At 50.5% G+C, this 13655-nt stretch overlaps 1 protein-coding gene across 2 annotated transcripts in view; it reads right to left on the bottom strand.

Annotated features, from left to right (window-relative positions):
- The window catches only part of inppl1a (inositol polyphosphate phosphatase-like 1a), a 234108-nt gene extending 226057 nt beyond the window's left edge, over positions 1 to 8051 (bottom strand). Inside the window, exon 1 of one of the 2 annotated variants that reach the window (XM_072576755.1) lies at positions 7741 to 8051. In XM_072576755.1, coding sequence (XP_072432856.1) covers positions 7741 to 7910 — 170 coding nt within the window. In that variant the 5' untranslated portion in view covers positions 7911 to 8051. The remainder of the gene's footprint in view (positions 1 to 7740) is intronic. The other variant, XM_072576756.1, reaches the window with a different exon arrangement.
- Positions 8052 to 13655: the final 5604 nt, after the last annotated feature.

The following is a 13655-nucleotide window of genomic DNA, read 5'->3' as shown; positions in this document are numbered from 1 at the left end:
CTGCAAATCCAAATTAATTTTGACCACTCACTCTCCTTTGTCTAAGTTACTCATTACTGCCTCATAGAATTCTAACATATTTGTGAGACACGACCATCCCTTGACAAAGCTGTGCTGGCTCAGCCCAAATCTTACCAAAGACTGAGGTCAAGCCAAGCAGGACGGTAGAGGTTTGAAACTCTCTTCCACAAATGACATCAGTTGCTGGATCAGTTATTACATTTTAAATATGGGATGAACTCATGTTTGTTTAAGCAAAGGTATAAGGAATATGGGCCAAATATGAAGTTTGGCTACAAATTAGACATGATCTTATTGAATGGCAGAATAGACTTAAGAGGCTAATTGGCCTACTCCTCTACCTATAAACTCAATTTGACTTACTAAATGTGTCAATAGAAGTGATCAAAATGATTTGCACAAAGATCCACCAAGGCTCAAAATAACACAAAGGAAGCAGTTTAGTTCAGAATCCTACTTTGCAAAAGGGAATTAACCACAAGCACACAGTTCTGTTGAACTCCAATGAGATTAATGGATGTGAAAAATATTTGACACAGAATCATCCAAGATGTTAATGTAGTAACCGACAGTTTAGTTACAGTCCAAAATTTGTAACTAAATCATCAGCAAAATTTACTAATGAATTAAATGTGAACTTTGTACCACAAACAACCTTTGATCACCACCTTAGTATTTTGTGTGACTGAGTTTCAATTATTTTTGATAATAGCTCTGTATGTTGGAATGTTTTGTTTCATTAAAGGCACTGTATAGATGGAAGTTGATGTTGCCTGAGTCATTTTAAAGTCCCACAAGGATTAGTTCTCACATCAACACTGTGCTCTTGTTTAAATACTCTGGGGTTTGTGAAAGAAATATTCACAATCCAAAAGGATCTGCCGTTGCCAAACATTTAATTTTTTTTCTCTTCATCCATGGGATGTGGGTATCAATAGCTCAGCCAGAATATATTGCCCATCCCTAAGAGTGAGAGTTAGCCACATTGCTGTGGCCTTGAGTTATATGCAGGGCAGAGCAGGTAAGGACAACAGTTTTCTTCTCTCAAAGACATTAGTAAACCAAACAGTTTCTTTCAACAATTGACAAAAGTTTCTCAGTCCTCATTCAACTCTTAATTCCTGATTTATTATTGATTTCAAATTCTACAATCTGCCATCATAGGATTTGAACTTGGGTCCTCAGAACATCACCTGGCATCCTGGAATATTAGACTAGCAGGAATACCACTCGGCCATCCATCTTGAGGATCATTGTGAACTGGGGAGGATTTTGATCACTGCTCAACACAATAAATGACAGGTGGAAATATCCAATGTCCAAACAGTGGCTCTTAAAATGGAGAGGGTGCTAAATGTTTAGGGTTGCAAGGTGCAAGGCAGTGCTGGTCACCTCAATGTTCTAGCCAAATTATTACAACTGCATCCTGAAAATTAATAGCCTCCAACTCACAGGATTCTGGGTCAAGATTAGTGGTCATGGAAAGGCACAGCAGGTCAGGCAGCATCCGAGAAGCAGGAAAATCGACGTTTCGGGCAGAGCCCTTCATCAAGAATGATCCCAAAATGTTGATTCTCCTGCTCCTCAGATGCTGCCTGACCTGCTATGCTTTTCCAGCATCACTCCAATCTTGACTCTGATCTCCAGCATCTGCAGTCTTCATTTTCACATAGAATTCTCCTCACTCTCAGGTTGCTCCACCTCCATCCTAACCCCATCGTTCTTTTGTGGGGGATTACAACAATTTTCAAGGTTCAAAAAGATCTTGTGGGGAAAACATTTGAGAAGCACTAGATGAAGCATTCATATGGGTATTTTCTGTTCTGAGAAACCAACACTGCACACTTCCTGGCAGGCAAGGTAAGGTTTATCAGAAAATATAAGCATTTGGTTTTGAGGTTGAAACTCCTTTTCCTTCAAAGTTTATATTTACAAATCCAAGAACATTACAGCACAGGTGGTGAAACTGGGCATCCTGTATCAGAGGTTGGACCACTACCACTGCACCAGAAGGGATTCTTTACTATATGTGCTTTCTTGCATTTCGGTCCTGATGACTGCAAGTTTAAGAGGTATAACTTCGCATTGCTTCTTAATAAGTTGTAAGCTACACAATTTGAGGCAATGGCCTCGTGATATTATCACTCAACTGTTAATCTAGAGACCCAGATAACATTCTGGGACAGGGTTTGAATTCCACCACTGCAGATGGTGGAACTTGAATTCAATAAATACCTAGAAGTAATAATCTAATGATGACCATTGTTGATTGTCAGAAAAACCCATCAGGTTCACTAATGTCCTTCAGGGAAGGAAATTGCCATCAAATTCACTGCTTAAAGAAAGTTTTCACCTCACCACTGCTAACCAGGCCAGTTTTCTTAAATCTGACCTCCTAGTTACACATCAGCTTGCCAGTAGCAACAACTCATTATGCAGAACTTGAAACATTGCTCATAAAAAACACTGTTGCCAAAGCTTTTCATTTTGCATTCGTCAAGGCAAGTGCAAGAATGACAAAATTACATGGTTTGAAATTTGGAATCTTTGTACTTCTGATCTGATGAATTGGAGATGAAATGTTTCAGCAACTTAGCTCCATTTTCAGCAAGATTCCAGCAGTCATTATTTAGTCTATAAATACCATTAAAAGGTGAAAGAAATCTACAATTTTTGAGAAGATTTGTATCTCAGGTTGAGGCTTAGGTTCTAAGTTTGCTTGCTGAACTGGTAGGTTTCTTCTCAGACTTTTTGTCACCATGCTAGGTAACATCAGTCAGCCTCCGATGAAGTGCTCATGTTCTGTCCCACTTTCTATTTGTGTCTTGGTCTGTTAAGGTGGGTGATATCATTTCTAGTTCTTTTTCTCAAGGGTTGGTAAATGGGGTCCAAATCGATGTGTTTATTGATGGAATTCCGGTTTGAGTGCCAGGCCTCTAGGAATTCCCGTGCGTGTCTCTGTTTAACCTGTCCTAGGATGGATGCGTTGTCCCAGTCAAAGTGGTATCCCTTTTTATCTGTGTGTAAGGAAACTAGTGAAAGCTGGTCTAGTCTTTTAGTGGTTAGTTGGTGTTATCCCGGTGGCGGTTTTCCTGTGTCTGTCCAATGGAGTGTTTGTTGCAGTCCTTGCAGGGTATTTTGTAAATGACATTCGTTTCACTGGTTGTTGGTACAGGGTCCTTTAGGTTCATCAGTAGCTGTTTCAGTATGTTGGTCGGTTTGTGGGCTATCACGATGTCAACGGGTCGGAGTAATCTGGTAATGATCTCTGAGATGTCTTTCATGTATGGTAGTGTGGCTAGAGTCTCTGGGCATGTTGTGTCTTCTTGCTTGGGTTTGTTGCTTCAGAATTAGCTGACTGTGTTCAACAATTACCCATGGTTCTTAAAGATGCTGTATAGATATTTTCCTTTTGCTGCTCGTAATTCCTGGGTGCTGCAGTGTGCAGTAGCCCATTTAAATAATGTCTTGAATCACCTCTGTTTATGGGTGTTGGGATGATTGCTCCTGTAGTTAAGTATCTGGTCCATGTGTGCAGATATCACTGTTGTAGATACCACAGTGGAACGAACAGTCAATGGAGAACTGCAGACTAGTGTCTACAGGAAAGCAACACACACGGACCAGATACTTAACTACAGGAGCAATCATCCCAACACCCATAAACAGAGCTGATTCAAGACATTATTTAAATGGGCCACTACACACTGCAGCACCCAGGAACTACGAGCAGCAAAAGAAAAATATCTACATAGCATATTCAAGAACAACGGGTACCCGATGAACACAGTCCACCGATTCTTAAACTACCTGACTACTCTGACCCCTTGGCATCATGGTAGCCCACAAACCGACCAACATACTGAAACAGCTACTGATGAACCTAAAGGACCCTGTACCAACAACCAGCGAAACAAATGTCATTTACAAAATATCCTGCAAGGACTGCAACTAACACTCCATTAGACAGACACAGGAAAATAGCCACCAGTATACACGAACACCAACTAACCATCAAAAGGCAACACCAGCTATCACTAGTATTCTTACTCATAGACAAAGGAGGACACCACTTTGACTGGGACAACACACCCATCCTAGGACAGGTTAAACAGAGCACACACAGGAATTCCTCGAGGCCTGGCATTCAAACTGGAATTCCATCAATAAACATATCAAGTTGAACCCCATTTATCAACCTCAGAAAAAGAACCGGGAATGATATCACCCACCTTAACAGACCAAAATACTTAAGTAGAAAGTTGGACAGAACACAAGTATTTCACCGGAGGCTCATTGATGAAGAAGGGCTCATGCCCGAAACGTCGATTCTCCTGCTCCTTGGATGCTGCCTGACCTGCTGCGCTTTTCCAGCAACACATTTTCATCATTGATGATGTTACCTATTATGGTGACCAAATGTCTGAGAACAAACCTACCAGCTCAGCAAGCAAACTTATAACATGAAAAAAATCTTTCCCGAGTGCGAAAAAAAATTACATCAGTTTGACGAGTGAAAACAGTATTGCAACTTCAGGACCTGTCAGTGACACATATCCTTCTTCGTCAATTTAACTGAAAACAAACACTCCGCCACTTTTTAAATACCTCAATCTGAGAAACTGGTCAGAATATAATTGCAACCTACAGAGTTCAAATGAAAGTGTTACTGCTCTCCTGACAGGACCAAGACTGGAGTTATTACAAAGTCACGCAGCAGCTGAGACATTTACTGTTCTATTTGCAGTCACTTTTTCCCTTGGTCCTGGCTTCATCTTTCCTGTCAGTACCATACTGCCAGAGAGTCTGCAAGGGGTTTTTTTTGGCGGTGGTGGGGCAGCAGTGGGCAGAGAAAGAGAGAGGGACAGAGGGAGAAGTGATACACACTGTCCCATATGCTGCCTTTTGAACAAAGTATGAAGCAAAAGTCTCAATCTCCTCTCACAACAGCGAGATCCAGAAGATCAGGAGTCCTTTAGTGGTTTGGCTAATATTTACTACTGATCCAATATGACTGATATCAGGTGGAAAAGAAACTGTGCTGTGAGTAAATTAACTGCTACAGCTGTCTGTAAAACACTTTGGGACATCCTAAAGTTTAAAAAAAAAGTGTTAAAAAAGGCATTCTTTCCACTGTGAATTTCACATAAATCACATTCTTTCCATGCATTGTAGGCCAGTTCTGATGAACAGACAGTGAACTCGAAATATTAACTTTGCTTTGTCCCCACAAGTGCTGCCAGACCTGAGTTTGTGCAGCTGTCTATTTTTGGTGCACATTGCACAGTCAATGGGTAATGATCAGGAGCACTCCATTTGCCAAAGATATTCCTAATCAGAAAACAACCAGTGACTCCTAGTTTTAAACATAATTCAAGCCAAATATCAACACCATTTGGTTCATCAAATGAGACAAAACTGCAAGAACCAACTTCAGCTTTGAAAACATGAACAATTAAAGGATAATTCAGTCTTTGGTGTATTAACAGCCTCAACTGGATACACAGGTGACATTGGAACTCAAAACTGAAAAAACCCACAAACATCCCAAAGCAAAAATCACATTTTCAACTTCAAATACACCTTGCACAACTCTCAATGTAATCAGTGTCAAAGTATCTCAGAAATTTTACACTTTTGGCATTGAATTTAACAAGTTCAGCTCTCAAATCCTATACAAGTTACCAGTAAAATTTGTTTTATATATAGGGGAAATAAAAAATATAATTTAATCTCTCAAGTGACATTAAGTATAGCATAGTTTACTAGGGAGATGGTACCATAATGATAATGTCATTGGACTAGTCATCCAGAACATAAGAGAAAGAGAGGACTGCAGATGGAGGTAAGAGTCAAAAACTGTGGCGCAGGCAAAGCACAGCCAATCATACAGCATCTGAGGAGCAGCAGAGTCAACATTCAAGCATAAGCTCTTCATGTGGGATGTGGGGAGTGGGGGGGGCAAGGGGGCTGAGAGATAAATGGGAGGGGGAAGGGGCTGGGGGGAGCTTGGAAGACAAATCGGTAGATGAAGGTGGGGAGTGATGGTGAAAAGTCAGAGCAGAGGGTGGAAGCAAGATTCCCATCTATCTGCTCCATCCTCCTCACTGGCCTATTACCATCACAATCTACCTATCACCTTCCCACAACCCCACCCCTTCCATTTATCTCTTAGCCCCTTTGCCCAGCCCCCTCTCAGTCCTGACGAAGAGCTTCTGCTCAAAATGTCAACACTCCTGCTCCTCAGATGCTGCCTAACTGACTGTGCTTTTCCAGCACCACACTTTTTGACTCTAGTCATCCAGAACCTCAGGCTAATGTGTGGGGGTGAGGGATCAAATCCTAGTGTAGCAGACAGTGAAATGCGAACTTGATAAAATTCTGTAATTTTGGATATATATAGTGAAAAGTGATGAACTGAGGGGGTGCAAGGAAAAAAGGCTGGAGAATGGGACTGGCTGGGTAACTCTTTAGGAAGGCAGTAGTGACATGATGGGTGGAATGACCTCTAATGGATTAAAATTCCATGATTCTATTAAAAGGCTGCATTACCCAATTGGTGCCATAGAGAATAAGAAAGAAAAATAGCAAAAAAAAACTACCAATGCTGGAAATCACAGGACCCAAAATTAACTGCTTTATCTCCACAGATGGTACCAGACTGGAGTTGTCCAAGCAATTGCAATTTTTGTGTAAGAAAAATAATGTTGCTTGCATAATAACGTTCTGTTTCTCAAGTACTGGAGCTTGCTGGACCAGTCTTGTTCAAATTGGAGTCAAAGAGTGGAATAACACATCCATAAAAAATTACAAGGAACAGGATTAGGCCAAGTAGTCTATGCAAAAAAAAAATTCAATAAATATACACTGCTTCCCTTTTCAGTGAGTGCTGTAAAGGTCATGCTTCTCTCGAGATCTATAATGGATGTACACGCCACAGAGGACTTCTCATTTCAAATGTCTGCAAAAAAAAATGCTTCATCTGGAGAAAAAGAAACTGCTCAAGTCTGCAAAAAAACTTGCCAACTCAGTCCCCTTCGGGAGGACAAATGCAAACCCAATTTCCCCTCTCCAATTCTAGCAATTCTGAAAACAAATATGTTTTGCGTATGCACACACATGTAAACATTTGCTCTGCAAAGTACCGTGGCTGCAACCCACCGACCAACCAAAAATGTAGCTGGTATTTCCTGAAAACAAAAGAGCTGGGATGACTGGGACACGAAGGAGGTGGAATTGAACACAACATATCAGGGAGCGCTCCCGTCTCCTGACGTTGGGAGAATTAGCTGCGTTTAAACGGAAACCCTAAGGTTCAGAAATTCAGAGAGTACACGTTTTATCTGTGAAGTTTACTGCGAGACTTGGATTTTAAACTTCTGCACATGCCCAAGCAGAAGATCCCTAACGTATTTGCAAACTTTTAAACGTTAACTTTTGCGAACTCCGAGCTGCGTGAAACTTGACAAAGTCGATGCTTCGACTGAAGACAAACAAGTTGAGGGACGCACGGGCAGCCAGGTGGGGGAATTAAAAATAAAAGGACAAGAGGGCCAATTCCCTCCAAACACAACAAGACAACTGCACAGAGAGTTTCCCGGTGACCCCCCCACCCCCACCCCGACCCCCCCACCCACCCTCACCCCCACCCCGACCCCCCACCCTCACCCTCACCCTCACCCCCACCCCCCCCCCCCCGTTAACAGTTGGGATACTCACAGGACACACAGGGCATAGGCCCCGCTCACACTCTCACTGTCTCGCACCAAGAAGCTGCCATCCCTGCCCGCTCGGGCCAGCAGCTCCTCGGCCGCCGCTCGGCTCAGGTCCCGGTGATACCACAGAGCGGGGCCGGGGCCGGGGCCGGGACTAGGGCCAGCGCCCGCCATCTCCACACCGCCGCCGCCGCGGTGTGACAGAGCAGGGCTGGAGCAAAGGGAGAAGCCGGCGGGACACTGTCACTGACGGACGGACGGCGGCGGCAACGGTCACGCTCCGAGCGGACAATCAGCTCAATAGCCGGCCGCCGGCCGCGCGCACGCGCACAAGGGGAGGGGCCAACACGCGGGGGGAGGGGCCAACACGCGGGGGGAGGGGCCAACACGCGGGGGGAGGGGCCAACACGCGGGGGGAGGGGCCAACACGCGCGGGGAGGCGGCCCCGCCCCCAGGAGCACAGACACACCCCTCACACACACCCACCCACCCCCTCACACACCGACCCCCACCCCCTCACACACACCCACCCACCCCCTCACACACCGACCCCCACCCCCTCACACACACCCACCCACCCCCTCACACACCGACCCCCACCCCCTCACACACACCCACCCACCCCCTCACACACCGACCCCCACCCCCTCACACACACCCACCCACCCCCTCACACACCGACCCCCACCCCCTCACACACACCCACACTCACCCACCCCCACCCCCTCACACACAAACACACCCATCCCCTCCCCCTCACACACACCCATCCCCTCCCCCTCACACACAGACACACCCACCCCCACCCCCTCACACACCGACCCCCATCCCCTCACACACAGACACACCCACCCACACCCCCTCACACACCCACCCACCCCCTCACACACCGACACCCACCCCCCACACACGACACGCCCACTCCCCCTCACACACAGACACACCCACCCCCACCCCCTCACACACCGACCCCCATCCCCTCACACACCCACCCACCCCCTCACACACCGACACCCACCCCCCACACACGACACGCCCACTCCCCCTCACACACAGACACCCCCACCCCCCCTCACAGACGCACACACCCCCACACGCACTCCCCCACACACACACAAATCCACCCCCCTCACACGCAGACACACCCACCCGCCTCACACACAGACACACCCACCCGCCTCACACACACACCCAACCCCCTCACACACAGACACATCCATCCCCAGACACACCCACACCTCAGACACATCCAACCCCTCACACACAGACACACCCCCCTCACACACAGACACACCCACCCCTCATACAGACAAACCCGCCCCCTCACACACAGACAAACCCACCCCCCCTCACACACAGACACACCCACCCGCCTCACACACAGACACACCCACCCCTCATACACATACACACCCACCCCCTCACACAGACACACCCAACCCCCTCACACACAGACACACCCAACCCCCTCACACACAGACACATCCATCCCCAGACACACCCACACCTCAGACACACCCAACCCCTCACACAGACACACCCCCCTCACACACAGACACACCCACCCCTCATACAGACAAACCCGCCCCCTCACACACATGTGGGCGGCACGGTGGCACAGTGGTTAGCACTGCTGCCTCACAGCGCTGGAGACCCGGTTTCAATTCCCGCCTCAGGCGACTGACTGTGTGGAGTTTGCACGTTCTCCCCGTGTCTGCGTGGGTTTCCTCCGGGTGCTCCGGTTTCCTCCCACAGTCCAAAAATGTGCAGGGCAGGTGAATTGGCCATGCTAAATTGCCCGTTGTGTTAGGTAAGGGGTAGATATAGGGGTATGGGTGGGTTGTGCTTTGGCGGGGCGGTGTGGACTTGTTGGGCCGAAGGGCCTGTTTCCACACTGTAAGTAATCTAATCTAAAAAAAACGGACACACCCACCCCCCTCATACACAGACACATCCATCCCCTCACACACACACAGACACACCCACCCCCATACACACACACACACACACCCAGCCCCCCTCACACACCCACCCCCCCCCACACACACACACACCCCTCATACAGACAAACCCACCCCCTCACACACAGATCCACCCCTCATACACAGACACACCCAACCCCTCACACAGAGACACACCCAACCCCCTCACACAGACACATCCATCCCCTCACATACCCACCCCCTCACACACACACACCCACACCTCATACAGACACACCCAACACACTCACAGACAGACACACCCACCCCTCACACACAGACACACCCACCCCCCTCATACACCCAGACACACCAACCCCTCACAAACAGACACATCCGCCCCCCCCCACACACAGACACACCCGTCCCCTCACACAGACACACCTGCCCCCCTCACACACAGACACACCCGCCCCCCTCACACACAGACACACCCGCCCCCTCACACACACAGACACACCTGCCCCCTCACAGATAGACACACCCACCCCCTCACACATAGACACACCCACCCCTCACACACAGACACCCACCCCCCTCATACACAGACACATCCATCCCCTCACACACCCACACCTCACACACAGACACACCCACCCCCTCACACACCCAACCCTCTCACACCCAACCCTCTCACAACCACCCCTCACACACAGACACCTACCCCCTCACACAAAGACACACCCACCCACCCCCTCACACACACACACACCCACACCCAACCCCTCACACACACACACACCCAACCCCCTCACACACAGACACATCCATCCCCTCACATACCCACCCCTCACACACAGACACACCCACACCCCTCACACACAGACACACCCGCCTCCTCAAACACCCACCCCCTCACACCCACCCCTCACATATAGACACACCCACACCCCTCACACACAAACACACCCACACCCCTCACACACAGACACACCCGCCTCCTCACACACCCACCCCCTCACACCCACCCCTCACATATAGACACACCCGCCCCCTCACACACAGACAAACCCACCCCCCTCACACACACACACCCCCAACACATACACATCCACCCCTCATACACAGACACACCCAACCCCTCACACACAGACACACCCAACCCCTCACACACAGACACACCCAACCCCCTCACACACAGACACACCCAACCCCCTCACATACCCACCCCTCACACACAGACACACCCACCCCCTCACACACACACACCCACACCTTATACAGACACACCCAACACACTCACAGACAGACACACCCACCCCTCACACACAGACACACCCACCCCTCACACACAGACACACCCACCCCTTACACACAGACACACCCACCCCCCTCATACACACAGACACACCCACCCCCTTCACAGACACACCAACCCCTCACAAACAGACACATCCGCCTCCACCCCACACATACACACCCGTCCCCTCACACATACACACCCGTCCCCTCACACAGACACACCTGCCCCCTCACACAGACACACCCACCCCTCACACACAGACACACCCGCCCCTTCACACACAGACACCCGCCCCTTCACACACACACACACCCGCCCCCTCACACACACCCGCCCCCGTCACACACAGACACATCCGCCCCCCCTCACACATAGACACACCCGTCCCCTCACACACAGACACACCCGCCCCCTCACACACACAGACACACCCGCCCCACACACACAGACACACTAACCCCCCACACACCCACCCCCTCACACATTGACACACCCACCCCTCACATGTAGACACACCCACCCCCTCACATACAGACACACCCACCCCCTCACACACAGACACACCCACCCCTCACACACAGACACACCCACCCCTCACACACAGACACACCCACCCCTCACACATAGACACACCCGCCCCCTACACATAGACACACCCGCCCCCTCACACACAGACACACCCGCCCCCTCACACACAGACACACCCGCCCCCTCACACACAGACACACCCACCCCCTCACACACAGACACACCCACCCCTCACACACAGACACACCCACCCCCCTCATACACAGACACATCCATCCCCTCACACACCCACACCTCACACACAGACACACCCACTCCCATACAGAGACACACCCAACCCCCCCCTCACACACACACCCACCCCCCTCACACACACATCCACCCCCTCACACACACACCCACCCCCTCACACACACACGCACCCACCCCCCCTCACACACACACGCACCCACCCCCCCTCACACACACACACACCCACCCCCTCACACACACACACACACACACACACACACCCCGTCACACACACACACACCCACCCCGTCACACACACACACACCCACCCCGTCACACACACACACCCACCCTGTCACACACACACACCCACCCCTCATACAGACAAACCCGCCCCCTTACACACAGACAAATCCACCCCCTCACACACACACATACCCACCCACCTCACACACAGACAGACCCATCCCCCTCACACACACACCCACCCCCGACACATACACATCCACCCCTCATACACAGACACACCCAACCCCTCACACAGAGACACACCCAATCCCCTCACACAGACACATCCATCCCCTCACATACCCACCCCTCACACACAGACACACCCACCCCCTCACACACACACACCCACACCTCATACAGACACACCCAACACACTCACAGACAGACACACCCACCCCTCACACACAGACACACCCACCCCCCTCATACACCCAGACACACCAACCCCTCACAAACAGACACATCCGCCCCCCCCACACACAGACACACCCGTCCCCTCACACAGACACACCTGCCCCCCTCACACACAGACACACCCGCCCCCCTCACACACAGACACACCCGCCCCCCTCACACACACAGACACACCTGCCCCCTCACAGATAGACACACCCACCCCCTCACACATAGACACACCCACCCCTCACACACAGACACCCACCCCCCTCATACACAGACACATCCATCCCCTCACACACCCACACCTCACACACAGACACACCCACCCCCTCACACACCCAACCCTCTCACACCCAACCCTCTCACAACCACCCCTCACACACAGACACATCCGCCCCTCACACACAGACACACCCACACCCCTCACACATACACCCACACCCCTCACACACACAGACACAGCCGCCCCCTCACACAGACACACCTGCCCCCTCACAGATAGACACACCCTCCCCCTGACACACCCACCCCCTCACACATACACACCCACCCCTCACACACAGACACACCCACCCCTCACACACAGACACCCACCCCCCTCATACACAGACACATCCATCCCCTCACACACCCACACCTCACACACAGACACACCCACCCCCTCACACACCCAACCCTCTCACAACCACCCCTCACACACAGACACATCCGCCCCTCACACACAGACACACCCACACCCCTCACACACACACCCACACCCCTCACACACATACACACCCGCCCCCTCACACACAGACACACCCGCCCCCTCACACACACGCCTCCTCACACACAGACACACTCACCACCCTCACAAACCCACCTCCCTCACATACAGACACACCCACCCCTCACACACCCATCCCCTCACACACCCACCCCTCATACACATACACACCCACCCCCTCACACAGACACACCCAACCCCCTCACACACAGACACACCCAACCCCCTCACACACAGACACATCCATCCCCAGACACACCCACACCTCAGACACACCCAACCCCTCACACAGACACACCCCCCTCACACACAGACACACCCACCCCTCATACAGACAAACCCGCCCCCTCACACACATGTGGGCGGCACGGTGGCACAGTGGTTAGCACTGCTGCCTCACAGCGCTGGAGACCCGGTTTCAATTCCCGCCTCAGGCGACTGACTGTGTGGAGTTTGCACGTTCTCCCCGTGTCTGCGTG

The sequence above is a fragment of the Chiloscyllium punctatum genome, chromosome 9 (genome assembly GCF_047496795.1).
Source record: "Chiloscyllium punctatum isolate Juve2018m chromosome 9, sChiPun1.3, whole genome shotgun sequence".
Classification (NCBI taxonomy): domain Eukaryota; kingdom Metazoa; phylum Chordata; class Chondrichthyes; order Orectolobiformes; family Hemiscylliidae; genus Chiloscyllium; species Chiloscyllium punctatum.
Note: the sequence above shows the minus strand (reverse complement) of the source record. Positions and strands in the feature narration are given on the sequence as shown.